We start from the raw sequence: 27382 nt of genomic DNA, 5'->3' as shown, positions 1-27382 counted from the left end.
GTCGCTGGGCGCCGGATTGGGTCCGTCTGCTGCAAATAGTCACCGCCAAAAAAGATTCTGCCGGCATAATTACCGCGCACCTTGGCGGCCCTAGCACTCGCACATCACAGACGCGCATACTTGGAGGGAAATACTTTGGCAATAAACGAAGTATTTGAGATATAAGATGTCATCTCATTTTCTGTTTTCTCCATCGAAACCAGGTTGATTGTCTCCGCGTCCTGTTCTATCAGCACCCTCTACAATGCAAGCTTGTTAGCCAGACCTGAAATAGGTAGGCGGTGTCATTTACAGCACATGGGCTAGCCTGTTCCAGCTAGAGGCTGCTGCAACCCAGCTGCAAGGTGGAGCCAAAATTTCCATTTCACTTTTACAGCCATTTTCACTGAGCAGTGTTAACACCCTTCAAATCAAAGTTCGTTCATCAGTGCATCCAACAAGCACTGAAACCCGACACCCTTTTCCACCCGAACACGACGACATATTCACACCATGGCCGTCGACAAGAAGCGCAAGAACACAAAAGCCCCCGCTAGCGGGCCAAAGCGCCGCAAGACGCAACAGTCGTCCAAGCAGATCAAGCGACCTGTTTCCGTTGATGCGCTGGCATGGAAGACGGTCGACATTCCCGAAATGTTCGATGATGCCGAGGGTTTCTTTGGTTTGGAAGAAATTACCGGTGTTGACATTGTAAAGGACGGAGATGTTGTCAAGTTCGTAAGTTTGGTCATGGATGATGACAGCGACAGGACATGAATGAACTCACATATGTCTTTAGATGGCTGCGGTCCCCAAGTCAGAGGCAGAGGTAGAAGATGACGGCGAAGAGTTTGGTGGTTTCGACGACGAAGAGACACCGAAACCTGCTGAAAATGCGGACCAGGAAGTCGAGACATCAGAATCCAAGGCCGAGGCTGCGAGTACTCCGGCCAAGGAAAAGAAGGCCTCCAAGGACCAGAAGAAGCCAAAGGAGCAGCAAAAGCAGCAAAAGCAACAGCCAAAGAAGGAGCAGCCAAATAAGGCAGCGAATAAGAAGAACGCCGAGGACAAGAAGAAGGCCCGCAAGAACGAGAAGACTACTGCCGAACCGAAGGACCCCGAACTAGAAACCGATCTTTTCACCAAACTGGAGGAGCTTCCTGAGCCTGAAGAGGAGGAAATTGATATGTCCGAATGGGTACCACTCGATTTGTCGCCTCGAATGATCTCGTCCATCGCCAAACTCAGGTTCTCCAAGCCCACCGTGATTCAGTCCAAGGCTATTCCCGAGATCATGGCTGGTCACGACGTTATTGGAAAAGCATCCACCGGTTCGGGAAAGACGTTGGCATTCGGCATTCCCGTCATCGAAAGCTGGTTGAGCGCTGCTGAGACGAGGAAGCAGAACAAGGAGGAGAGGAAGGGCGCTACAGCGCTGATTTTGTCACCCACCAGAGAACTTGCCCAGCAGATCAGAGACCATCTTCAAGCGCTCTGCAAGGGTCTTCCTACAGCACCTTACATTTGCTCGGTTCTTGGTGGCATGGCCGTACAGAAGCAAAAACGCCAGCTTCAGGTCGCCGATATCGTCATTGCGACCCCGGGCAGAATGTGGGAGGTTATGAGCTCAGACAACTCTGTGCTCGCTTCTCTGAGGAACATCTCCTTCCTCGTGTTGGATGAGGCGGATAGACTTTTGAAGGACGGTCACTTCAAGGAGGCCGAGGAGATTTTCAAGGCTCTTGACAGGCCACCGGTGGAAGAGAACAATGAGGATCAGAAGATGGGCGGTACTGATGAAGAGGGACAGGAAGAGGAAGAAGAGGACAGCGAGGAGGAGGAGGAGGAGGAGGAGGAGGAGGAGGAGGAAGAAGAGCACGTCAACAAGAGGCAGACTCTCATTTTCTCCGCCACATTCAACAAGAACTTGCAGCAAAAGTTGGCCGGAAAATCCAAGTTCAAGGCGACGAGCACCCAAGACATGGAGTATCTTCTCCAGAAGCTGAACTTCCGCGAGACCCCCAAATTTGTCGACGCCAATCCCGTCCACCAAATGGCCGAGAACCTCAAGGAGGGTCTCATTATGTGCGGCGATATGGAGAAGGATCTATACCTTTATGCCACTCTTATGCTCCAGCCCACACGGCGCGCGCTTGTATTCACAAACTCGGTCAACTCTGTCCGTCGCCTAACTCCCCTCCTCGAGAACCTCAATCTTCCGGCCTTCCCTCTCCACTCGGGCATGATCCAGCAAGCCCGTCTGCGCTCTATCGACCGCTTCAAGGCCAACGAAGGCGCGAAGAAGAAGAACGGTTCTGCAGCTATCCTGGTCGCTACCGATGTTGCCGCCCGTGGTCTCGATATCCCCGACGTCGACCTCGTCATCCACTACCACGTCCCGCGCGCCGCCGAGGACTACGTGCACCGCTCCGGTCGTACCGCCCGTGCCTCCAACTCGGGCACGAGCATCCTGCTCTGCGGGCCCAAGGAAGCCGTGCCGACGCAGCGCCTCGTTGCCAAGGTGCACGCCCAAGCCGAGGTCAAGGCTGGCAACTCGGGCAACAACACCAAGAAGCTCGTTTCGAGCGGACTTCGCACCATCGATATCGACCGGCGCATCGTCGCCAAGTTGCGGGAGCGCGTCGACTTGGCCAAGAAGATTGCGGATGCGGTGCAGGCCAAGACCATGGGTGGAAAGGAGGACGATTGGATGAAGAAGGCGGCAGAGGATCTGGGCGTTGATTATGACTCGGAAGAGCTTGAGAAGGCGGGCAAGTGGGGCGGCAAGGGTAGCTCCAAGAAGCAGAAGCAGAAGGAGGCACAGCAGATGAGCAAGGGCGAGTTGGCGTCGTTGAGGGCTGCGTTGAGGGATCTCTTGAGCAAGAGGATCAACACGGGCGTCAGCGAGAGGTACCTCACTGGATTGGATGTTAGTGAGCTGCTGAAGGGCGAGCAGGGGCTGTTTTTGGGCCAGGTGGACGGATTGGGCTTGGATGATTAGACGCGGATTCATGGCTGTGGTATTGCATGTTTCTTTTCACGGTTAGCCCTTTAATTCGAGCGGTGATCTACATATAATATCCGGTCTCTTCATTCTGAGTATGATGTCTTTGCATTCTTCTTGGTGTTTTGTTCTATGAGGAACTATGTGAAAGAACGGTTCACGTCTTGGGCTGTGCTGCCAAGTAAGACAGGGTCCATGGGTCCATCAAGGTCTCCATCTTCCCCATGGCCTAGATTCTCAGTTGCTGTGGAAAGTTGAGATTCGATGCGACGTTCCCGGTTTCGGTTTCATCATCCGGAGAACATTCCGATCCGCCGCTATGATCTTCTCCACCCGGCCCGTCGCAGTACCCCACCCCGAGCAGCAGGGTGTGCGAACTTGTTGTCAGGCTTGTCTGCTTGTGCAGCGAATGTGACAGCCAAGCATTGGGGCACTTTGTTGTCATTCTGCTTCCTGTCTGGGCGGGCCGTCGGTTTGGTGCTTCATTGGGCATCTGAGCAACGGGCAAGGAAAACGTCACTCTTGCGCCGTACAGTCTGCTGCGTGAAGGCCTCAAGGGGTTTCACAGAAGAGAGGGACTGACTGACGATTTAAAGAAAAAAAAGAACCGACTGACACCCCACTGTATCCGGACTCTCATTTGTACAGTACACTATACAGCACCTCAGTTTACGAAGTGTACCTAGAACTAATCGCGCACCTCCAAAGGACGGGAATCTCCCGTGTCTCAGCGATTATCTCCCGTCACCCACCTTTCCCTTCAACGTTCGACATGTGGCGCCTTTGATTCGCTCTGTACACTGGAACCACTCGCCCACCAGCAAACAGTTCATTCCCCCTCTTTGTTTCTCACGATTTCTCATGTCATAGCCTTTTGCATAACCTGACAGTGACAACAATAATACTCTGATCGTAAGACCAGTGTCGTCATTCCGGACCCTTTTATCCGACGGTTTCCGAGATAAGCCAATCACAGTTCGCTACCATTGATTTTGGTCCATTGTCGCCCAATATCGGCTCAACACGACAACATATACGGTGTTTTGCCAGCAACCCGCCTTCCGATCTATCTCAGGCAAGTATCCACGGTGGAAGAAGCGCAACATACACCTAGTTCAAAGCCTGGAACGACGGTCCGATATTCTTTCTCGAACCCAACTCAAACACAAACACTGCGCCCTTCAATATTTCGAACCACCGACCGACCGACCGACCGACCGACCGAACGAAGAAGCGACAACAATACGCCTAATACCGCCAGCTCGCCACTATGGCTGGCAACGGTTCTCTTTCTGGCCTTGCAAGCAGAGTCTCTGCTATCGAGCGAATCCCGTCTACGCCATCGCTAAGCGAAATCCAACGTCCTCGAAAACTTCGTCTCCTGATTGCTGCAAACGGCCCTCGAGATGTCGCCTTCGCGCAAGCCATCGCCGTCCGCCTGTCGAAAGAGCCGCAAATAACAACACGGGCGATAGTAGACGACATGACCCACCGGTTAGCGCAAGAGATCATGGTATACAAGAACAGGAACTTGAGGGCAGATGGACCCGATGGCCTTACGGGCAAGGAGGTGGAAACATATCAGCAGCAAGCCGACGAACTGGTAGAATGGGCTGACCTTCTCGTCATTGCTCCCATCGATGCAGACCACCTGGCAAGGATGATGTGCGGTATGGCGGATACACTGCTGCTAGAGGTCTTGAGGGGCTGGGACGCCTCCAAGCGGATACTTCTTATACCTGGCATGACCACTCACATGTGGGAGAACCCAATGACTAAGAGGCAGATCAGCAAGCTTCATCGAAAATGGAGCTGGATCCGGGTTCTTCCCCCCATTCTGTGGCACTACGACGACAGCCCGAACCCGAAACGGATTGTGAAATGGGACGTGTTCAACGAAGTACTGGCCATCATCAAGAACCAGGCCGACCTGCTCAAGATCGGTCACACCGTCGAAGTATCCGTTCAGCAAGGAACATCCGCCACAACAGGGAAGAAGGCCAGAAGCACACTACCACCAGAACTATGGAGCATGATCTTCGAATACACCAACGACTGGGAGCTAGCCACCTCGATGGGCGTCTTCACCACCATTCCCATGCCCGAGAGCGAAGGCTGGCGACTGCAACCCAAAGATCCCAACGACCCGCTCCAGGTGTTCATGCACGAGCTTGAATGGACGCTCCTGACAGCCAACACCAAAGCCATCTGCGAAAAACTCTCACAAGCGCCCGAATCCTTCCAAGACCTCTCGGCCTTGGCCGTCCACCTAATATTCAAGTTCGGCCTCACCGAAGTTCTCACCTACATCGAGTCCAACTTCCCGCACCTCTTCAAATGTTTCGACGGCAAGACGATCCCTACCAAAGCCTCGGCCTACTACTACCGCACCGACATCCTCGAATGGTGGGCGCGATCCCCTTCCTTCTTGGAAAAGCAGTACGACACGGAAGCACTCAACCTGGCCTCCATGCGCGGCTCCATTCCCGTGCTAGAGTGGTGGCGCCGCTCCGGCCTTCCCTTGAAATACACCGAATCCGCTTTTGAGCTAGCCACCTCTCGCGGTCATCTGGACGTGCTACAGTGGTGGCGGGACGCCTCCCAGCGCGAACACCCGTCCCGAAACATTTCTTTAAAACCGGGCCGCTCCCTGCTGATGGCGGCGCAGTACGGCCACGTGGAGATCATGCGCTGGTGGCTCGAGCAGTCCGGGGTGCCCTTGGAGCACCAGGAGCACGTGTGCAAGATAGCGAGTAGATGGGGCCAGGTCAAGATTTTGGACTTGTGGCGCGAGCTGAGGGGGGACGATAAGATGCAGTTTGATAATCAGATTCTTATAGAGCCGACCTTTCATGCGCATATACCCGTTCTGGAATGGTGGCGAAGGTATGCGCATGGGGAGCTACCCGGGATGAATGGGAGGAAGGGCAAGAGGGTGGAGTATAAAACGATGGATATCGAGGAGGCGCTGGAGGATTCGTTGGGTGATCAGACGAGGGTGAGGAGGTGGTGGGCCGAGAATGGGTTAAATTTGGGGCTGGGGACGAGTGAGTGGATGAAGGTTAGGTATTTGTAATGGGAGTGATGGGATGGAATGGGATAGGTAATGCAAGTTGGAGATTGGGGGATAACATAACTCGGACGACCAAGGCGTCATGACACTAATGATTACGGCAAAACTGGGATTTCTATAGATGGTTTTTTAAAAGGGAATATCACGTGGGTGTAAGGGGAAGGAATAAACATATCCTGATATCTGGTAGCTTGGGTGGGAATGCAGTGAAGGAATACCGTGACAGAAAAGAGGAGGCATTGATTGTTTTGGTTGCGTTGAACATTGGGTTTCGTAGTAAAATGAATCTTATAGGAACTGGACTCAGTGATTCATCCATCAAGGAGTGATTGATAGCCGCTTGCCCGGCTAGCTCAATCGGTAGAGCGTGAGACTCTTAAGGAGTTCCTCCGTAATCTCAAGGTTGTGGGTTCGACCCCCACGTCGGGCTCAATTCCCGATCGTTCCTTAGTTTTTTGCATTTTCCGCAACATTGGAATCCGAGCTACCTTTTTCCCTCGGTGATGCATTTTCCCTCCGTCAATATCCATCTTTCTTTCTTTTTCTCTTCTCCCATAGCACGATCGTATTTCTGTCACGCCACTCCAGCTATTTTCCCTCTTTCTTTCGCAGAGTCGAGCTGCACCTCTCCTTTCTTATGCATTCATAGCCCTACTATGGCAGGAATTGATAACCAAACCCCTTTTGACATGCCTCTTTCTGTATGCCATGCGATATCGGTGGGTTCTGGGATGCAATCATCGTAAGATTTCTCCGATGATAAGTCTCCTTCACATGCAGCCAGAACAATATTAGAGCACCGCATGTGAACTCATTACCATCACACCAGGGAGTAATCTGGGTATTATTGGAACTTTCCGGGGTTGCTGGGTATCATTCGCCTAAGAACATCGATTTGGCGCGCTTGTGCTTTGTTCTTCAGATCCGACACTCCTCTCTTGTCGATTCTCCGTAGGCCGTTTGAGTAAATCACCGTGTAGTCTGGAATAACCTCACCTGCTGCAACGGTGCTGTTGGCGGTTAGGGTGCAATGCTGTGGCAGTATCAATGCGTCAGTCCAGTCCAGTCTAGTACGATGAAGGCACGACGACACCATGAGTACAGGAGCGAGATCACCCCAGGTTGTCAAAGTTGAACTCACCTTCCCAACAACAGCCCCGGCCCCAACCCTCGTCCCAATGCCCACCGTTGTGCCCTCCCCGATCACCGTCCCGCCGCTCTCAACCTGCGCGCCTACCTCGACTGTCACGTAGTCCCCCAGCGTTACCGCGCCCATCGAGCGGCCCTCCTTATCCGGACTCCCCTTGTGGTACCTCCCCTGGAGGTCAGCCGCCCCCAAGCAAGCTCGCTCGTGCACGATGCAGCGCCGTCCAACCGTGACGCGACCGCCTAGCGACTCGAGCCGCGCGCGCGGGTGGATCACGCTCTCGGTGCTGACGATAATGGTGTGCGGGCCCGTGAGCAGGGCGCTGTCGGCGATGGTGCAGGACGAGGAGAATTGTACGGGGGGCTTTGGGCCGGATTGGGAGACGGCGGGCAGGATGGAATGCCGTTTGTGATGCCCGTGGGCGGAGCTGGGGACGGGGGAGGGGGTTGCTGATGACATTAGTGCTGTGTTTCGTTTGTGTTTTTGGTGCCAAATCACTTATGGTGAGTGATGTTTTGTCACGATGGGTATTTATTCGTGATGGTCTTGCCAAAGAGATCTTGTCTCAAAATCTGACGGTCCCTCCTTTGGTTGGTATTGGTCGCTCGATCGGACGGAACTCTAGATCTCGGATGGCCGATGCCCGGGGTGGAAGCTTTGGAAGCTTAAAGCTCGGACGCTATCGTCAAAGTTTATGGAGTTGATGGAGATGAAGATGGAGGTCGTAGGGTTCGGTGGGCGGGGATTTGCTAGTCATGCATGCTTGACGTTTGCAAAGGGCATCCCTGACTCGCGGATGATGGATCTGTTGGGTCTGAGGTCTTTAAATTCTCGTGGACCTCTTGTAACCTTCAACTCTTTCCAACCTTTGATCTGGACAACATGCGCCGCTGCATAGCGCACCTTGGGACGAAAGAGAAGGGCATCTCGACGCAGGAACAAAGCGCAAGATGTCGGTAAGGAGGTGAAGCGGGACGAGCTGGCCCAGCCAGGGCAGTTGGTCACAGCTTCCGACTTGCACCCCTCCGTCTGGCGTCTGCAGTGCACAGCGGAGCACCAAGAAGCTCCCGCCACAGGCCCAAGCGCCACACCTAAGCCTACAGTAAACGGCCCGCCAATCAGGATGAGGGAAGAACCGGTTACGTCCATGAACTTATAATGTAGCGAGGCAAACCAGCCCCATGGGGGGACCGAACAGGTGGGAAAGTGGAATAACCTCACCCACCCACTCCTCTCGAGTCCCCATCCCCGACAACGACACCCCAGAGTCCGCCCCTCCCGCTCCCGGCCTCCATAGGCGTACTCCACACTGCTCTGAGTCCGGAGCAGATACGACTTCCATCATGCTTTCACGTACCGCGGCGCCCACCAAGGCGTCGGCCAGGACCCTCTCGCGCGCCGCCGTCGAGCAATGCCGAACCTTTGCGACCGTCCAAGATGGCTCTGCCAATCCCGTACGCCACTACGGCGGTCTCAAGGACCAGGATCGCATCTTCCAGAACCTCTACGGCCGTTACCCGCCCGACCTGAAGCATGCGAAAAAGATGGGCGACTGGCACAAGACCAAGGAGATTCTCCTCAAGGGTCACGACTGGATCATTGGCGAGGTCAAGGCCTCTGGTCTTAGAGGCCGTGGTGGAGCTGGTTTCCCCTCGGGACTCAAATGGGTGTGTTCGCAAAATGGGCTTCGAGAACATAAAACTAATAGGCATGCTTACTGACTGTTATCTCTTGCATGTCAGTCGTTCATGAACTTCAAGGACTGGGACAAGGACGACAAGCCCCGTTATCTGGTCGTCAATGCCGATGAGGGTGAGCCGGGTACCTGCAAGGACCGCGAGATTATGCGCAAGGATCCCCACAAACTTGTCGAAGGCTGCTTGGTCGCCGGCCGTGCCATGAACGCTACCGCTGCCTATATCTACATCCGCGGCGAGTTCATCCAGGAGGCTGCCATCTTACAGAACGCCATCAACGAAGCTTATGCTGATGGGCTTATCGGAAAGAACGCCTGCGGCTCTGGCTACGATTTCGATGTCTACCTTCACCGCGGTGCCGGTGCCTATGTGTGCGGCGAGGAGACCAGCTTGATCGAGTCTCTTGAGGGCAAGCCCGGAAAGCCCCGTCTGAAGCCTCCTTTCCCCGCCGCCGTCGGTCTGTTCGGTTGCCCTTCGACTGTTGCCAACGTCGAGACTATCGCTGTCGCTCCCACCATCTGCCGCCGCGGTGGCAGCTGGTTTGCCGGCTTCGGCCGTGAGCGCAACCAGGGTACCAAGCTTTTCTGCATCAGCGGCCACGTCAACAACCCCTGCACTGTCGAGGAGGAGATGAGCATCCCGATGCGTGAGCTTATTGATAAGCACTGCGGCGGTGTCCGCGGTGGCTGGGATAACCTTTTGGCCGTCATTCCCGGTGGATCCTCGACGCCTATCCTGCCCAAGCACATCTGCGATAGCCAGTTGATGGATTTCGATGCGCTCAAGGACAGCCAGTCCGGTCTGGGTACCGCCGCCCTTATCGTCATGGACAAGAGCACTGATGTCGTCCGCGCCATTTCCCGACTAAGCCACTTCTACCGCCATGAATCCTGCGGCCAATGCACACCTTGCCGTGAAGGCAGCAAGTGGACCGAGCAGATTATGAAGCGTTTCGAGAAGGGTCAGGGCCGCGAGAGGGAGATTGATATGCTCCAGGAGTTGACCAAGCAGGTTGAAGGTCACACCATTTGCGGTAGGTCTATTTGCTTTGTTCCATGATCATCGTTGATTGGTACTGACAATGGTTTGTTCAGCTCTCGGCGAAGCTTTTGCCTGGCCTATTCAAGGCCTCATCCGCCACTTCCGGCCCGAGCTGGAGGCCCGTATGCGGAAGTTTGCCCAGGAGAACGGTGGTGAGGCTCTTGCCGGTGGCTGGCAACGCAATGCCAGACAACAGGGCAAGCTCGTCTCGCCTGGCATGTAAGCGGTCTAAAGACAACAGTGCTTGATGCATGGTTCTCAAGTGAATAATGAACAACAGGATGGAGGCCGAAGAAAGTGCGTTCCCAGTACGCATAGAGCCTTCTTTGTTATAAGCCCAACATAGAGAAAACCGGCCGCTTTTAGAGCGTGTCTGTATCATACGTCTGTGCACAAAAGCCATGCCATAGAAGCTTTTAGACTCACTCAGTTGGGCTTATGTTATTGTATTTATTTTGGCCTTCACGTCTTGCAGATATGGTGTGCTCTTAACCAGGTGGGGCATTAAATTTGGATGAGACACAAAGTGGTGAGGCGAGATGTCAGATATTGTTGATGATCCCGTCAGATCACATGTGTTGTGTTTTGGTGGTGATGATTTTCATTCCGCTATGGAACCGTTGACAACTCAGGCCCAGAACAGATCCAGCCATCATCCCAGCAACCTCCACTTTATGTCCGGGGAGCAGTTCAGGGTACTCCCGCGCGCGTGTTTCCACTCGTCCACAACCGAGAACGGCCTTTTTCTGGGGACCCTGATGACCTGTCAATCTTCCCAGGGCTCCATGCCTGCCCAATGAACGCCTCTCAAGACGCCCAAAACACAGCTTCACAGCCTTCTTCTGCCCCTCGGTTTTTCCTAATTCAGGTTCATGAGAGGTCGTAAACAGTCACGCCGATGGGTCCTGTTTTGGCTGTGCAAATCGACTTTTGATTCACATTACAACAGGCTTTCTCCTGAAGATTATCTCATTCAAAAAGCTCAAATAATCTTTACCGCTTTTGTGGGGAAAATCATCTACTCTCAAACACTCACAACCTCACTACCTTCACCACCAGACCGCGATATTTTCGAATTCAACAAGTTTCAACCCTCTACTGGACTCCCTTTCAAATAGCAAAACACAAACACATACACACCCACCCTCACATCACCAAATGCCCCCAAGCGGCTTCTCCCACCAACGCTCCCAATCCACCTCCTCCCTCCCACCCTCATCCGCCTCCATCGTCGGCTCCTCCTTCGGCATCCACGCCCGCCACGCATCCACCTCGCTTGCCCGCGGGCCTGGCGCGCACATCATCCGTCCCACGAGCATCCCCAGTTTCCGGGGTTATTATTATTATTACTCGCTGTCGCTGAGGACCGGGTCAACTCAGGACGTGGGAGGATTGTTGGCTGGTCCGTTGCTGGGTGGTCGGCAACAAGCCGATAAGGACGCAAAGGAGAAGGAGAAGAAGAAGAAGAGGGGTGCGCAGGGGCAGGGGAAGGGAGGAGGAGGAGGACAGGGAGGGGGAGCGGGTGGTGGGAAGGGGACTGGGTCTTGAGGGATCGGTGTGTTGAATTTGTGTTTGCGAGTTTGAAGCACACATACATACACGCACGTCGAGTTTTGAGGTTCGTGAGGGGATGAGTCAAAACACGGACACCACGATGAACGAACGGGGGGCGGCTGCGGCTGCAGCTGATGGCAAGAGAGTTGTGGTGATGGTTGAGCGGATAAAGGTGAAAAAGCGGAGCAACTTTGAGACTCTCATCAAGTTTGGGACGGATGCCTGTGAGTTTGATGCACTCCCTTCTCGTTCTCCAGAACGTCGCTGAGGGCACTTAATACCTCTACTCTCTGCTGCGCTTCTCCAACCCAACATCCACTGCATATCACAGTCTGTTCAACCTGACTAACGCCCTCTTCTCTTAGCCGGTCTCGAACGCACCTTCCGTCTCTTCCAGGCCCTCGCCCAATGCATCGCCCACATCCCCTCCATCCGCTCCATCTTCATCCTCATCCTCTCCTCCCTCCGCATCCTCCTTGGCTCCTTCTTTTTGAGCAGCACATCCAACCTATCTCCACCCTCCAAAGAACTCTTTTCCCCGTCAGCCAAAGCAGAATCCCAAGTCATCACCACCGCTCTAGGTGTCCGCCTAAAATTAGCACAAGGCCGCCGCTTCTTCAGGCTCTTCCGCTTCTTGGACAGTTTTCATTCTGCTTCGACTCTCTACTACCAATACCAGGCACAAACTGAACTCAACAAGAGCGAGGTAGGTATGTACTACATGTGGTTGGATATCATGTCCAAGAGTTTCAATGGGATGTACCTCCTCTTCGAGACGCTGGGATTTTGCGCGGCGCTGGGCGTGCCAGGGCTGGACCCGTGGGGTTCAGAGGTCAATAGGTTTTTGCATGTGGAAGGTCAAAGGTTTTGGTTGTTTGCGCTTGTTTGCGGGGTGATTGGGGGTGTGGTCAGGTTGGTGTATGACCGCGACCTGGCTGGTGGTGGTGGTGGTGGTGGTGCTGCCAGTGATGGAACTTCTGAGACGGAAAAGGAGAACGAGACAGGAACACAAGAGGATGATGGGCATGGTAATCAACTCAAGGAGGAGGAGCGCCAGCGTGCTGCGTTGGAACAAAGGGCAGAAGAGGAGCAGAGGATGGCGATTCGGATGGATCGCCGTATGCGGATCAAACGTAGGATCACGGCTGATTTGCTTGATCTTGCTCAGCCGGGTGCTGTTGTTGGGTGGTTTCCAGACTGGCCGGGCATGATTGGGCTTTTGATGGTTGGAAGTACGTGGCTTACTGGCGTAGAGGTGTGGGAGAAGTGTGCGCGGTGAATGAGTGGGTTGGTGGTGGAGTTGGTGGTGGTTCTTGTTCATCAACATCTAAGCCTTGGATACAGCGACGCTCGTTTCAAGCTGTGCGAGAAAAAAAAAGGGCAACACGTATTTGATTAATCCGCAAGCTAAGGGGTCATGCTTGTTTATATCCATGTTTCCAATTTTCGGTTTTATTCATTGCATATTGTCGTCGGTGTAGCCAGCAGACTACAACATGTGATAGCTTCTGTTCATCGCCCGTAAAGCTACCAACTCGCAACCTTGCATCTTTAAACGTTGCGTGCTCCCTTGCCACTGCTACAACGTTTCAAGATCCAAGACGAGTCAGTGGAAGAAGTCCCTGTTTACCGTATGTATAGAGGCGTATAATCAAGCGGCGATGGACATCGGAGGATTCACTGCCTCGGCCTCGGTCTCAACGGGGAGTTGAATGTAATAATCCTTTTGCACAGGTCCATCACTGTGGTATGCGATTTCGATGGTAGTTCTCCGGCCAAGCGGCTTGATCTGGTCGAGGATGACGGCGAGAAGCTGAAAGCTTCTGTAGATATAGATGGAAGATATCAGTACTGTACACAAATCATGGGCTTCGCGTTCAGATAGTAACATACCCGATAACATATCCAATGATGAGAGGAGCTTGCCATCTATTCAAGTAGTACCACCAAGCAGCGTCGAAGGCGCACTCTAGTTGATTGCCAGTTCCATGTCAGTAGTCTATTTCTGTTGAATGGCCTGTTCCTTGACTCAAAAGACCAGTACCTCATGGGGGGACTTACTCGTAAAAACGATCAACGTTATCCCAAAATACAACTCGATAAACACCCCAAACAGCCTCACAAGAAGGCTTCTCACTCTCTTCGTCTTCTTATCATCATCCATCCACTTCTGCCCCAAGAAGTTCTGGCCGTCAAGGACGCAAAACCAGTCTCCAACCGCGAGTGAGATCCTGGGAATCTTGAAGTTAAGACCACGGACATTGCAGCGCCGGTTCTCCCGCACCAGCTTCAAGATAAAGCACCCGTTCGTGATCAACATGAAGATCAGTTCAACGAAGATGACCACCACAAAGCCGTTATTGCCAAGTCTTCCGGCGACGACCCAGGTGATGATGTTGGCGAGGGTGAGAACGAAGAGGATGAGGCGGGTGATCATCACCAGGGAGGCACTGATTCCGAACCTTTTGGTGACCTTGTTGTTGTCGTTGTCATCATCGCTATCGAAATCATCGTCGGCGGCAAGGCAGTCCTCGGCTTCGGAAGGAGCAGAGGCGGGAGAAGGTTCGAGGAAGAGAGAGGCGTTGAGACCCGGTCCTCCTTTGGGCGGGTTGGTGTCTGTTGAGGCGAGGAGGGGGGAGGAGGGAGAGGTTTCGCTCATCTTGGTCAAATCTGGCGATGGAGTTCTGGGAAAGAGAAGTCAAAGGCAGCAACAAGTGATATCAAGAGTACAACATGTGATTCACAGTAAAGATTCAGAAAAGTAGCCATCATCAAACAAAGTCGGGATTTCTCATTTATAGATCCCTAACTCTACCAGGTGCTGAGCCTCACATATCCCCTCTGTAATGGTTTCATAAGGGCAGCTTCTGCGGGGCCATCATCGCCGTGACGCGTCCGTTGCCAGCAATACGAAGAAACAGCTTTGCCTTAGCGATGAATGGCCTCCACCCGTCAGCAGTTTTGTGGCCAAGGGGCACTGAATCTGGAGCTCCTTATGCTGTCCGAAGATTGAAACGCTACAAGCGAAAAGTCCGAATATGAGAGCAAATAGGAGTCGAGCTTATTCGGCTGCCTGGTGGAATAACGGCCAACACTCTTCGTGGACCAGCGAAGAGTAAGCCGTTGAGGGGCTTCGTGGTGATAAGGGCCGAACTGGAGTCGAATGACTTTTCAATTATCGTGGCATCCATCTTTCATTTCTCAACGGTACCATCAAATCCTGGAAACGATCCAATATCGACAACTGGATCACGAGTGTTCAAGAAGGGATGGGTTGTGAGCAGGGTCACCATCGGCGAACAACAACAGTTTATGCCGATAAGTGTGACGATGTATGTAAGAACATACATCGACAGTAAGCTTTGACCTTGTCCCGTCGCTGAGACGGGGCCGCAAGGATACCCCGCCTTGCCACTGTCCGACAGCTGCAGCAAGAAACATGGGACGAGGTACCCGAATACAAGATGCCAAGGGTAGGCCAAAGGGCGGAGACATGCGGCAGAAACCCAAGAAGGAAGGCGGTCTGGCCCAATTCAGCCAAGGCCCCGTAAATTTTTGCCAGTCGTCCGTCGCGGGGCCCATTGAATTTCGAATTCCACAGTCGATCCTCGCCCAGCGCGCCCGCGTCCTTTGTCCAGAACCGATCTTTGTTCGAGTTTCAGAGGATCCTTCTGGCATTTTTGTATTCCCACCTCCATGTCCGCCCTGCCTTCCTGGCTCTTCTCCAACAACACCACCTCCTCGTCGACCGCTCTTGCCTCAGAGCCTTCTACTGAACAAAAACACAAAATGGCCGGCACCAAGAAGGTCGTTAAGAAGTCGGGCGACAAGAAGAAGGCTGTCGCCCAGCCTTCCGCCCAGCTCCTCGCTGCCGTTGAGAAATTCCTCACCGAGAACAACTTCGGAGACGCTGCCACCGAATTCACCAAGCAGATCACCAAGAACGGCTGGGAAAAGAAGTCCTCCGACGCTTCCCTCGTCTCCATTTTCCAGACCTGGGAGGCCAAGCCCAAGCAGGCTGGTAGCACCAGCGGCGATGATAGCGACAGCGATGACGAGAGCAGCAGCTCTAGCGAGTCCGAGTCTTCGGACAGTGACAGCGATAGCGACAGCGAAGATGAGAAGAAGAAAGAAGCCCCCGCCAAAAAGGCCGAGTCCTCAAGCTCTAGCAGCAGCAGCAGCGACTCTTCGAGCGACAGCTCTAGCGACTCCAGCTCCAGCGAGGATGAGGCCAAGAAGACCAAGGCCGCCGCCCCTGCCACCAACCCTCTGAAGCGCAAGGCCGAGTCCAGCTCTGAGAGCTCTTCCTCGTCGTCCGATTCTTCCTCCAGCGACTCTTCCAGCTCCGAGGACGAGGCCCCCAAGGCCAAGAAGCAGAAGGTTGCCGAGTCTTCTTCCTCCTCTTCTGAGTCTTCATCTGACTCCTCCTCCGACTCGTCTTCTTCCTCCGAATCCGAAGACGACAAGAAGAAGCCCGCCGCTAAGGCCACATCCCCCAAGAAGGCCGCTGCCGCCAAGAAGGAGGAGTCTTCTGACTCGTCCTCTTCCGAGTCTTCTTCCGATTCTAGCTCGGACTCTTCTTCCTCCGACTCTTCTTCTGATTCCTCTTCCGATTCGGATTCGAGCTCTTCTTCCGACTCTGACTCCTCTTCCGACTCTTCGTCTGATTCCGACTCTAGCTCGGACTCCGACTCTGACTCTTCTGAGTCTGAGGCTGAGAAGAAGGAGGTCAAGAAGGAAGCCAAGAAGGCTACCAAGTCTGACAGTTCCTCGAGCGACAGCTCTTCCAGCGATTCTTCGTCCGACTCTGAGGACGAGAAGAAGACTGAGAAGAAGAAGGCCGCCTCCACCAACGGCTCCGACTCCTCCGCCACGCTCAAGGCTTCCACCGAGTCCACTCCTGTCCCTACCACCGAGGAAAAGACCAACAACCGGGGCAAGGCCAATGGCCCCCCACCCAAGAAGGAGATCCAGCCCTTCTCTCGCGTGCGCAAGGATGTCGTAGTTGACCCGCGTCTCGCTTCCAACGCTTTCGCCGGTCACGAGTGGGGCCAGAAGGCGCACGAGGATTTGATCGTCACCAGAGGCAAGGGCTTCACCAAGGAGAAGAACAAGAAGAAGAGGGGCAGCTACCGGGGCGGGCGCATCGACACCTTCGCCGTCGGCGGCATCAAGTTCGATGACTAAACGGTCATTGATAGACTGATCTGTCCTGTCAGACTTGTCTCCTTTTCTTTCCTTGCTAAAACTCGGTTCTTCTCTGGTATAACAAAAGCTTTGCTTCCTCTTTCCGACCAGTCAAGGATTTCTCTGTGTGCTTTTTGTTTGCATTTGCGATATACCAATTTTTCTCTTTCCTATCTTGATGCATTGTCCGGGGGTGGGCGCGTGCATCTTTCTTCAACTTGGCTAGAGGACAGCATCATGTTGTTATTCTCATACTTGGCGATATGTAAGACATAGATGGTGACGGACGGGTGACTGGCCATAATCGTTGCCGCCCTTACCATCTCCTATGTGTATAGACTAGAATCAGGATAGCTTCTGGTATGGACTTGCGCGGAGCTTGATTGCGATGCGTGGGTACCGAGTTACCGAAACCATCTATAATGAGCTTACATCAAGTTTACTTACGGGAGATGTATTGTGAATAAGAATCCGACCGTTTATCGCCCTGGATAGCATGCCATGTCAAGTGAAACCGTTTACGCAGGTCTGGCGACTCTGTGGTTGGTGATTTATGCCTCCTTCCCGGCATTCGGCCATGCGATAAACGTAGCGCCCATGCTTGACTCCTGTTATCCAGATAAGCTGCACTTTGAATTAAAATTCCATTGTACTAGTTGTCGGTTGTTGTTGCCTGCTATGACTCTGGACCGGAAATCAAACCAGGGGTTGTTTTGGTGTTTCCCCGCCGGTCGTGAGAGAGCCTTGTGAGGTTGAATTACTCCACGGTGAGACAGTCATGTCCATGCAATGTCATATCATACCCATTGATCAACACTCCCTGTCACCTAGCCATTTTTTTGTCCCCTTTTTTTTCTCCATCGCCATCAGTATCACCAAGGGCCAACGGTCACACTAAGCCCGCATGCGTTCGGTATACTATACACGGTATAACGGCCCGGAATCGTTGTCTCCTTCTTTGACCGTTCATCTGCCGGATGGGGCTTACAAAATCACTCTTCTTCGAGAAATACGATGGTAGGCAGTGAGATGTTCCACTTTGTTCGGCATTGATCAAGGCGGCTCGTTGGGCTATGTTGGTGGATTGGTAGATAGTCTAGTTTGTCAGAATGGGCAGATCTGAGCAACCGTTGGTGTCCCAAGGGACCGGAAACAGTTGAACCTCAAATTGACAAGCGGGTGGTTTAGGGCTGAGACGAACCGGCACAGCCTCGCTCGGATGGACAGTGGTTGATTGATTGGGTACGCAACGCATTTCCGTCGTCCTGTGATTGGAGGGAAGAAAAATTGATGGGATCTATTAGCCTGAGGCATTCAGAAAGGCTTCCTTCTGATCGATCCATCCGGCTCGGGGCTTTGTTTGTTGACACACATTTTTTTGCCGAGTCGTTTGCGCTGGCACATGTTGGAGACGGTATGTCTTTAACATGTTGGACCGAACGATGGCAAGGGAAAGATACTGGTAGTCAAACACCCCAGTCCGTCCGGAAGTGTACAAGGTGTATGATTAATCCCAACTGGAAATTTCAGTTCGCCAGTTTTTAACCTGCTTCAACAGAAATTTCTGAAAAGTTCGTGGAAGGGATCATAAATTTCACCGCATTCGGTATCAAGTTGCTGCTTCCTTAACTTCGCTCATTGATTCGATGTTTGGACCAGCTAGGTAGTAAGATACCACAAACTACCTAGCTTGCCGGTACGTCTGCTTACTGGAAGTCCGCTCGCTGAGTCAATAGACTTTGGCTCTCTGTCATCTCGGAGGCTTGGTATTCCGCTCTAAGGTCTGGCTATCGGTGTATGGCGGATGATCTCAAATGTCCGGCGGCCGGCCCCGGTAGGTGAGCTCGATATGTTTCCTGGTGATTCTCTAATTGCATATGACACTCCTCTGAAGCTCGTGAGGCTGGATTTTCCTAACATCAGCTGATGGTGTGCTACATGAAGGGCTACCACGGCGCTGGATGATGCTTCGAGCAAGTGGGCAATTATTGAAGTGGTAAACGGTCACGGGCTGTTGGTCTTGCTTGCGAGTGTATCAAGGCGGCGCATCATGTCGACCAACAGAGTGAAAGATGTTGTCAATTGATTGAACCGTGGGATACCAAGGGATGAAGTACATCGTCAAAGAAGGGATAGCGGACGGTGTAAGTCATTGTCAGCTGGGATGGTGTTGAGTAATTATAATAACAGCAAGCTCGTGTGGTGGGCGGAGGTTATTGAAGTTGGAGTTGGCGTTGGATCGTGCATAAACCACTATATACAGTCGGGACCCCTGAAACTGCATGTAATCCAGATCGCCAAAACCCATGCACTGAGTAGGATGAATGCAGTTTCTAGAAGCGGGACTGAGGCCAAAATAGCCAGTTCAGACGTGGAGATTCTATGCACTAACTAGCATATATGCAGTATCTGGAGTATGCAGCTTCAGGGGTCTCAACTGTAAATGATTATGCCTGTGTGCCAAGATCGCTCACACAGCCCACTGGCTACAACAATAGGTCCCTTGCGATTGGACATCCACACCCGCCTGAGGAGTTGAGGAGGCGCAGCCACGGGATTGCAACATCACACTTTTTTCTTCCAGGTGAAAAGGGACGGGAGATGGCCGGGGGCATGACTGTAAGCTAGGTCGGTATGTACAAGTATGAGTGTACCGTGACAGCTGTTTACCTTACCGGAGGCACACAGGCTCCCGCGTGGCATCCTAGATAGGGCATTCCTACCAGAAGGCGCGAAGCGAGGGAAGCGCCTTTGTGAGGGGCTGCTGCCCTTCCTTGGCCGCCGTCTGCTGTGCCTTACAGCCCTGCCGAGACTCTTGTGACGCTCAGATTTCAGTTCATCCGAACACATCTACTGCTCACCTCAATTTGGCCTCAGAAACCAACACGAGGTACTCTTCAAACCACTCCACGCGGCTCAACGTTCTTAATCCCTTTGGTTTGAAAGGAGCTACCCCCTGTTTGGCGCCATCGAGCTCATCCAACGATGCCGACTTGTCCACGGTCGCCATAGGCTAAGAGCGTTAGTATCGACGCCCGTTATTTTCTCTCTACCAAGCTGGACCGCCCTTTCATTGTTATCATCGGGCTGTTTGGCGCGATCTGTCGAGCAATCACTTTTCATACTTGAAAGGAAGATTGCCAACGACGGGCTCTTTATCATCTCAACTAAACCGCTTGCCGGATGCGTAAAGGGAGGACGAGAGGGAGCCGTTGCGTTGAACTCAAACCCGCATGTAAAAGGTTATAAAAGTCCTGTCGGTGCTCCCACGAGATGTGTGGCATGGCTCAAAAAAAAGACCCGAGTTCTCCTCACCCATTAAGCAAGCTACGAAGGATCTTTCCATTTGTTCCGTCAAGCAAATCATCATCCCCACCTATCTCAGACCAGATGGCTTCAGGCGACGAAAAGCCCCGGGCGCCTCCCCCCAGGCCGTATGATTTGGTTGAATCATTCGACAGAGTGATTGCAGCGAGGGACCAGCACAAGTCCACACCCATCAAGCTGCTCCAACAAGACATCGACACGCCCACGCCCCCGAACGCGAAGGAATATTTCCAGCAGCGTGATGAGGTCATAAGGCGCGAAAAGGCACTTGGGTTCGACCACCATTGCACAAGCGAGGCAGATAGTACGGAGATGAAGGCAAATGCGGTGATCCAAAGACTGAAGGACCTAGATGTCGCCGAGGTCTACGAAAAGGAGGCCAGAATCGAGGGTTATGCTGGTCAGAAACACAAGCGCGTCCCCGGGGATCGTTTTCTAGTCAATGCCCCAGTCATTGAGAAAACGAAACTCTACCGGGCCATTCAGAAGATGCCCAAAGGCGCTCACCTTCACATACACTTTAACGCCAACTTGCTCCCCGAAGTTTTACTCAACATTGCGAAAGAGCAAGATTACATGTACATCATGAGCGACATACCCCTGCTTGACAAGAAGGCCTTTGAGCGATGCCACCTGAAGTTCAGCATTCTCAGCGATAGTACCTTCAAGACAACTTGGTTGGGGCAACCAGATCTCTTCACACGAGATAAAACGGATGTCAATGGAGCCAAGGAGGAGGATGAGTCTGGCCAACCGAAACACATCATGCTTTTCAAGGAATTCTGCAACGGGTTTGCCAAGAAGTACGATGAGGCATATGCAAGCGATGAGAAATCTTGGCTGAAGATTGCGTCTGGGAAAGATCTTGTCGACGAATACCTGACACGCAAAATCGTGTTTCAGCCGGATGAGGCTTACAATCCACATCAAACGGCCAAGGGGTAGGTCCTACGTGGATTCTTGACTCGTACCAATTACAAAGCTAATACTGTCTACAGTGCCTGGCAGAGGTTTAATGCTCATACACAGATGATGAAAGGGCTTTTCAATTACGAGGCAGCTTACAAGGAGTACACGCAAAAGTGCTTGGAGGAGTTTGTGAACGACAACATCCAATACGCCGAGATTCGCCCCAACTTCATGGAAACCAACCAGGTTTGGCATGACAATGGCGAAGGCAGGATTGACAACGAAGGAATCATGGACCTCATTATCGGTGTGTATGAGAAGTTCCAGGAGACTCACAAGCACAGAATCTTCAAGGGACTCAAGATCATCTATTGCACACCACGGTCTTTCAACCCCAACCAGGTCAAATTTGCCCTGGACCAGTGCTTAAAGATGAAGCAGAATGACAAGTATGCGAAATATATCGCCGGTATGTCGTATTCTGCAGCCGCCGTCACGGGGAATCGAAGGCTAACTGAAGCTCTGTAGGATTCGATCTTGTTGGCGAGGAAGGAGCAGGTCATCCACTCAGTCACTTTATTGAACAGTTTCTCGAGTTCAAGAACAAGTGTAGGGATGCAAAGGTCGACATTCCGTTTTTGTTCCATTGCGGCGAGACTCTGGATGTCGGCACGGAGACCGACGGCAACTTGGTGGACGCTCTTCTTTTAGGTTCAAAGCGTATCGGCCATGGCTTTGCGTTGGCTTGGCATCCATACGTCACGCAGCGAATGAAGAAGCAAAACGTCTGTATTGAGGTGTGTCCTATCTCAAACGAGATCTTGGGCCTTACCCCTAGGATTAGTGGGCATACGGTTTACAGCTTGTTGGCGAATGATGTGCACTGCACTATCAGCACCGACAACGGGACTCTTTTCAGGTTCGTTTCTCTGGAATCCTGCTCGGTGTTCAGCCTGCTAACAAATATTCATACAGGTCTCGCTTATCTCATGACTTCTACCAGATTATGGTCGGGAAGGCAGATATGTCACTTTATGGGCTACGCCAACTGATCGAGTGGAGCATTGACCACTCCTGTATGGATGACAAGGAGAAGGACCAAACCAGAAGAACATGGGAGAAGCTGTGGAAGCAATTCTGTGACCAGCTGGTGCGGGAATATCCGGACTTGGTGCTGAAAAGCTTGCACCAGAAGCTCTAGTCTCCATGCCTTTGAATTCCTGGCGGCGAGTCATGACCGATGTTACGAAGAGATGGCCTACGATACATCCATGATTGGGAGGGATTTCAGCGCTTTGTGGCGTTTACTTTTTTTTTCTTCATTATTTTCACTTGAGGGATCCCCAAGGACGACGGGATGGACGCTGAGGGGTGGCAGATTTAGAAGGAAGGGAACTTGAAGGTTTGTGGGCGCAATGATTTTACAAGTCAATCCAGAAGCGGTGATTTTTATTTTTTTTCTTCTTTTGATTCAAGCGAGATCTTTGTGGTCGTTTGTACACGCTAGAGAGGCGTCTTTGATATCCTTTCCTCTTGACTCGTGATCAAGTTCTTCTACTCCTCGTTGAGAAGCACACTGGACCTTGATTAGCTTTCAATTTATTCCCCTATAGCTCATGCTTTGTACCCTACCGCCATTGCACCCTTCATGGTCTGTTCGCTGCGTATGTAAAAACTTCCCCATCTACAACCTCTTCGACTCGGGGTCGTTATCCGCCTTTCGAAGCTCGATAAGCGGAACGGCTACCAACAGCATATGCTCACAGCCTCAGCAACCAGTTAGGGGCTGAGAGAAACACGACATGAAACGGACCATGGTCTGTCACACACCACTGCACATCTCATCTCCTCGGGCGTCCGAAGATCGACCACCATTATGAACAGCCACGGAGAGCCCCGCGTGGCTCAACTATTTCACCATCTTTGCCCGTCTGGTATCTGATGTCGGCCGCCACAAGGCAACCCTCAACCTTTTCCCCATGTCGCATTTCAATCGCACACGGGCGCGCAAGCCAAGGTGCGAGTTTAGACGAACTGCAAGGTGGTCATTCAGTTAATCTGGAGGGTAGGAGGGAAGAGGGAGAAGGGGTCTCATGCAGCCTGGCGCGTTGGATCTATACCCAGAATGATACACAGCCCATTAGGCGGTCCTGGTGGCACAACCACTCAACTAGGTTGGTCGGGAATAACGCTGCCTACGGACCAAGCGCAACAAGGCTCCAGGCGGCACCCACCCACCATCCCATTTGTGGTTCAGCCATTGCGTGCTGCATTCAAGTCTTTTCTGTGCTTGGTGGTTCGCTATCCACAACAAAGTCTCGAGGTCAAACATTTCACTCAGTCACTTCCCTTCATTTGTCATAAGGGTTTGGCTGCCCGATTTCGAATGGGGGGGCTTTTAGGCGCTGGGAGTTTCTGGGGTTCTGAGAGGCTGTGATGGTTGAGTTGTTACCGCGAGGGTTGCATTGCAGCATTCAGCTCAGGCGCGGTTCTAGTTCGGGTAACACTTCAAGGAGGCTCATATCGCCGATCGAGAACAGGATATTAGGACGCCTTCGAAGCATCATTTTCTCCTTCATGCGATGAATATACCTACCCACGAGCTGTTATACCCTCTTCTATACACCACTTTGAAGTGTAGGTGTCGCATTTGTCCAGGTAGGTAGTTCATTTCCATATTTACATTGTTTTCATGTTTACACCAAAAAGCCCCGTCCATTTATTACTTTCTTCATCAAGCCTCCTGTCAAGTCACCCTTGTCGTTAGAACCGACCGTTGAAAGGTGAGAGGCTGGTTTGCCTATCGCCTAGCTGGGCGCGTTGCAGCACTCTGATCCTTCACAGGTGGAGACTCCGCTTTGTTGGCGCTTTTCCAAAGATCCTCACTTTGAGAGGCCGTTGGAAAGTAGCGCTGACGCCCCGTGATTCGAGACATAGCCTGATTCGTTAAGGGGAAAGCTGACTTGTGTCTGAAGACTCAAAAAGGAGGCTTGGAGACTCGAGAACCTTTGCGACCTCTTACCTACTTTTGTGGTTGGAGCTTGGTTTTTCGTTTTCTTTAAAGTACTATCTCGGTATGTCTGTACTTCTGTAGTTTCAAGGAGCTCCAGAACACTCTCTCATGTATGTACAGCTAACAAGGCGTTGACAGACTTTTTGAACTTATTATCATCCTTCATCCTTACCTATCCTCGGTCGGACTACCAGACTAAAGGATTGTCCGAGTAGTCGTTGGCATCTCAATCGCATTTGAGCCCTGCCAGCAGCATAGCACTCCTCTACTACCCGAGAACGCCAAGCCATTGGCGACTATCAGTCTGATATACTCGAACGATTCAGGATAGTCATAAAACCAAAACCTCTGGTTTACTGGACCAGTTACTTGGAACATCATGCCCGACGTCGACGATGATGGTTTCTACCACTGGTTCCCCTGGGGCAAGAACATCAATCCGGGATGGAGCTTCGATGTCATCACGCTTTTGGCCATCATTGGCGAAGGCAGCGTTGCTGAATTCGCTCAAACCATCACCGCCAGTTCTCTCTGCATGCTTCCGCGCCTAATTCCCGCGCCCCAGGCCCTGCTCCGTCCGCAACGGCCCCAACGACTGCCCGAAGTCCACGCCAAACTGGCAGGCGTCTACGGCGGTACTCTCCTCGACTCCGTCGGCTTCTTTGCCAACATTCTGCACCCACTCGACGAGTACAAGGCGTTCGACTTTAGAGTGTTTGAGATCAAGCATACACATCTTCTCCAGCCCGACGTCAGCAGACGGCTGGAGAAGGAAGGCTTTCTGGGAACCGTTTTCGGTCTCCGATGGCTTAAGAGGAAGAAGGCGAAGAAGGCGGAAGATAGAAACAGCGAGATCACATTCAACAACACAAGAGAAAACGGCATGAACGGAGGAAGCCACGAAACCAACACCGACGCGAGCGCGAAAACAGACGCAGACGCCCTCAGGAGGCAACACGGCACCAACAAGCACGTCACCCTCGACGTCGACCCCGAGCAAGGTGACCATGTCCCCACGCCCGGCATCAACCGCCAGCCAACCATGTCCGAGCGCATCACCGACATGGTCACTGCGCCCAAGATGATGACGCCCCAACGCGTCGCCAGCAGCCCCAACGCGCGCTACACCGTCCCGCCCGCCCTGGACTCGCCCATGCACGTCATCAACGTCTTCTCCTTCCTCCTCACCGTCACGATCCTCATCATCACAGCCTATTGGAATGACGGCGCGGCCGTGACCGCCATCGTGACCATCTCCCTCGCCGCCACCGTCATGGGCTACGCCTCGTGGTGGTACCCGCTTCTTATGGCGCGACAAGCCAATGCCAAGGTGCCACCGGGCGACGTGGTCATCCGCACGCGCGAGGGCGCCTTCCTCGTGGTCAAATGCACCGAGGAAGTTGCGCGCGAGCTGTACCAGGGCACGGAAGAGTGCCGCTACGTGTCGACAAAGTTCCACCGTCTGTTCATGGGCATCGCCATGGTTTTGCTCATGGTGGCCGTGGTGCTGTTGGGTAACTGCCGGTGGTCGTCCCAGGCCTTGATCGGCGGCGCCTATGTCCTGCTCAACAGCATCTACTGGGTCTGCGGTCTGCTGCCGCAGCGCTTCTTTTGGGACCTTTCCCGATATACCTTTACGGACATCACGCCCGCAGACGTCCTGAGCCACGATCCGAACGACGAGCCGCCCAACTTCACAAGGACGCTCTGGTATGCGATTCGCGAGACCAAGAAGGATGCGTGGGTGGATAGGTCTGGTGCCCTGCCTGGCACGCTCCAGTGGAAGAAGTGGCTCGAGGAGGCCCTCAAGGCGGCGAAGGAGGGGAACTATAATTGGGATGCGGTGGGCAGGAAGGATGAGATAATGAGAGAGAATCCGGATGCGTACGTTTCTAGGGAACCGTCAAACCCCGTGAAGCAGCATCAGAGTGGACACTGGCCGAATGATCCAGCGGCGCAGAAGGCACCGTTGGATCAAGTGCAGCCGTCGCCTTATCAGCATCCCGGAGGAACTCTGTGATGTGGTTCATGGTTTGGGTTGACTCCGCTTGAGGTTTTGGATGATGTTTTTTTCTTCTTCTTATGCTTGGTTTGGATATGATATACCTGGTCATGACCAACTGGCCGCTTCGAATAGGCAAGTGTTTGGTTCCACATGACTGACTAGACGGTGACAAAAAACCGACACCTAAAGAAAAGGTGTTGGGAAAAGAACAAGGTGTAGATGCATGGACGAGTACAGGTATGGATGAGAGGATAGGTTGACATGTGCCAACATGAATATGAAACATCAAAGTACACTCGAACAAAGGAGGTTGCCGTGTTGATATGGTGCGGCCTGTACTTGCTTGAGGAAAGCCACCCAACCACGTTTCAGGTGAAAGGCCAACACGCTCTTTATCAACATGTGATAATACCGGATAGTAACGAACCTTGAAGCTCTGCTCCAGACTCGTGTCGCGTCTGTCCCGTATCCCTGTGTTCGATCGTGTGGGTGTCCTCTTGAACGTTTCGATCATCGCGGAACTATCACCGCTCTTTGCTTGCGATATTAGCTTGCCATCGACTTGAGCCAGTTTGACTGCTTGAGAAGGTTTGATGCTCCACGATTTCCACGACGATCAACATGGCGTCTACTGCGTACACGGTCTCTGGGAGTCTCGCCCCCCACGAAGCCCGCCAGGCCCATTACGGACCCCACTTCAACCAGGTCCGCACGGTCCGCAGTCCGGTGGCCGTAAAACTTTTTCAAGGTTCGGCGCTTGGTACGGTGGGCTGGCGAGACTGGCAAGCGATGGCGACATTTCTGTGGGGTCTCCGGAGAGTAGTCCGAATAGTAATCGGTGAACCAGACCGGCCGTGGAAGCAGTGTTCACGATTCCGGGCTCTCAAAAATATCCATAGTTGCCCCGTGGTAGACCCGTAGTTGATCCGCGAAACGTGGTCAGGGCTCCAAAAGGCCCCGAGTCCTTATCAGCCAAGTGTGCGGCATGCGGTTCCACCGGGGACACATATCGAGATGTCAGGGCAATGCATCGATGCATGAGCGGGCGGCATTTTGACATCGTGATGGTTGCAGCTTCGGGTGTTCATGTTTCATAAAAAAAAAAAAAAAAGCTCTTCAAAACTTTCTGCCCTCATCACTGTATCTGCCCTGACGGGTTGGAATTTTGTGTGATTTGTTGGATCCTGGATATATAACGGCAATACATGCCTGGTCCAGATGGAAGCATCCATCCTCTTTGCCAAAGAACTTTCATGCCTCAAGGACTGCCAAATGGTGTCGTCAGCTGTGGCCACTCCTCGACGTGCTGCGTACTTGTAGTGTATGTACATCATGACATCTTCAACAACTTTTGCTCTCATGATACCGTAACATCGTGATGAGGGTATTCGGATGCAGATCGATAGTTTCCGTCGGTTACGGCTTGCTCGGCTGCCGGTATCACAG

At 52.7% G+C, this 27382-nt stretch overlaps 12 protein-coding genes across 12 annotated transcripts; 8 read left to right on the top strand and 4 right to left on the bottom strand.

Annotated features, from left to right (window-relative positions):
- Nucleotides 1-492: 492 nt before the first annotated feature.
- On the top strand, nucleotides 493-3054 carry NEUTE1DRAFT_87798 (uncharacterized protein; the record flags this gene model as incomplete). Its single annotated transcript, XM_009856106.1, has 2 exons — nucleotides 493-717; nucleotides 779-3054. The coding sequence occupies 2 exons, from the start codon at nucleotides 493-495 to the stop codon at nucleotides 2978-2980; spliced, it is 2427 nt and encodes an 808-aa protein (XP_009854408.1).
- A 34-nt stretch (nucleotides 3055-3088) lies between these two features.
- Nucleotides 3089-3529, bottom strand: NEUTE1DRAFT_118190 (uncharacterized protein; the record flags this gene model as incomplete). Its single annotated transcript, XM_009856105.1, has 1 exon — nucleotides 3089-3529. The coding sequence occupies one exon, from the start codon at nucleotides 3474-3476 to the stop codon at nucleotides 3213-3215; it is 264 nt and encodes an 87-aa protein (XP_009854407.1).
- A 641-nt stretch (nucleotides 3530-4170) lies between these two features.
- Nucleotides 4171-6316, top strand: NEUTE1DRAFT_87793 (uncharacterized protein; the record flags this gene model as incomplete). Its single annotated transcript, XM_009856104.1, has 1 exon — nucleotides 4171-6316. The coding sequence occupies one exon, from the start codon at nucleotides 4254-4256 to the stop codon at nucleotides 6057-6059; it is 1806 nt and encodes a 601-aa protein (XP_009854406.1).
- A 584-nt stretch (nucleotides 6317-6900) lies between these two features.
- NEUTE1DRAFT_124699 (uncharacterized protein) lies at nucleotides 6901-7711 on the bottom strand (the record flags this gene model as incomplete). The annotated part of the gene is made up of 2 exons (XM_009856103.1): nucleotides 6901-7089; nucleotides 7198-7711. The coding sequence occupies 2 exons, from the start codon at nucleotides 7660-7662 to the stop codon at nucleotides 6901-6903; spliced, it is 654 nt and encodes a 217-aa protein (XP_009854405.1).
- Nucleotides 7712-7782: 71 nt separating this feature from the next.
- NEUTE1DRAFT_118188 (uncharacterized protein) lies at nucleotides 7783-8105 on the top strand (the record flags this gene model as incomplete). The annotated part of the gene is made up of 1 exon (XM_009856102.1): nucleotides 7783-8105. One exon carries the CDS (start codon nucleotides 7898-7900, stop codon nucleotides 8099-8101), a length of 204 nt encoding a protein of 67 aa, XP_009854404.1.
- Nucleotides 8106-8427: 322 nt separating this feature from the next.
- On the top strand, nucleotides 8428-10570 carry NEUTE1DRAFT_69103 (NADH/ubiquinone oxidoreductase; the record flags this gene model as incomplete). Its single annotated transcript, XM_009856101.1, has 3 exons — nucleotides 8428-8870; nucleotides 8946-9933; nucleotides 9995-10570. The coding sequence occupies 3 exons, from the start codon at nucleotides 8547-8549 to the stop codon at nucleotides 10162-10164; spliced, it is 1482 nt and encodes a 493-aa protein (XP_009854403.1).
- A 529-nt stretch (nucleotides 10571-11099) lies between these two features.
- Nucleotides 11100-11489, top strand: NEUTE1DRAFT_140750 (uncharacterized protein; the record flags this gene model as incomplete). The annotated part of the gene is made up of 1 exon (XM_009856100.1): nucleotides 11100-11489. One exon carries the CDS (start codon nucleotides 11100-11102, stop codon nucleotides 11487-11489), a length of 390 nt encoding a protein of 129 aa, XP_009854402.1.
- A 656-nt stretch (nucleotides 11490-12145) lies between these two features.
- Nucleotides 12146-14264, bottom strand: NEUTE1DRAFT_124695 (uncharacterized protein; the record flags this gene model as incomplete). The annotated part of the gene is made up of 3 exons (XM_009856099.1): nucleotides 12146-13318; nucleotides 13389-13464; nucleotides 13557-14264. 3 exons carry the CDS (start codon nucleotides 14152-14154, stop codon nucleotides 13147-13149), a joined length of 846 nt encoding a protein of 281 aa, XP_009854401.1.
- A 98-nt stretch (nucleotides 14265-14362) lies between these two features.
- On the bottom strand, nucleotides 14363-14794 carry NEUTE1DRAFT_118184 (uncharacterized protein; the record flags this gene model as incomplete). The annotated part of the gene is made up of 1 exon (XM_009856098.1): nucleotides 14363-14794. One exon carries the CDS (start codon nucleotides 14684-14686, stop codon nucleotides 14513-14515), a length of 174 nt encoding a protein of 57 aa, XP_009854400.1.
- A 490-nt stretch (nucleotides 14795-15284) lies between these two features.
- On the top strand, nucleotides 15285-16682 carry NEUTE1DRAFT_103890 (uncharacterized protein; the record flags this gene model as incomplete). Its single annotated transcript, XM_009856097.1, has 1 exon — nucleotides 15285-16682. One exon carries the CDS (start codon nucleotides 15285-15287, stop codon nucleotides 16680-16682), a length of 1398 nt encoding a protein of 465 aa, XP_009854399.1.
- Nucleotides 16683-19955: 3273 nt separating this feature from the next.
- Nucleotides 19956-22391, top strand: NEUTE1DRAFT_69098 (uncharacterized protein; the record flags this gene model as incomplete). Its single annotated transcript, XM_009856096.1, has 4 exons — nucleotides 19956-20950; nucleotides 21008-21387; nucleotides 21447-21837; nucleotides 21894-22391. 4 exons carry the CDS (start codon nucleotides 19956-19958, stop codon nucleotides 22117-22119), a joined length of 1992 nt encoding a protein of 663 aa, XP_009854398.1.
- Nucleotides 22392-23958: 1567 nt separating this feature from the next.
- NEUTE1DRAFT_124690 (uncharacterized protein) lies at nucleotides 23959-26373 on the top strand (the record flags this gene model as incomplete). Its single annotated transcript, XM_009856095.1, has 2 exons — nucleotides 23959-23992; nucleotides 24073-26373. One exon carries the CDS (start codon nucleotides 24311-24313, stop codon nucleotides 25949-25951), a length of 1641 nt encoding a protein of 546 aa, XP_009854397.1.
- Between the last annotated feature and the right edge of the window lie 1009 nt (nucleotides 26374-27382).

This window comes from Neurospora tetrasperma, assembly GCF_000213175.1.
Source record: "Neurospora tetrasperma FGSC 2508 unplaced genomic scaffold NEUTE1scaffold_6, whole genome shotgun sequence".
In the NCBI taxonomy this organism is placed as follows: Eukaryota; Fungi; Ascomycota; class Sordariomycetes; order Sordariales; family Sordariaceae; genus Neurospora; species Neurospora tetrasperma.
Note: the sequence above shows the minus strand (reverse complement) of the source record. Positions and strands in the feature narration are given on the sequence as shown.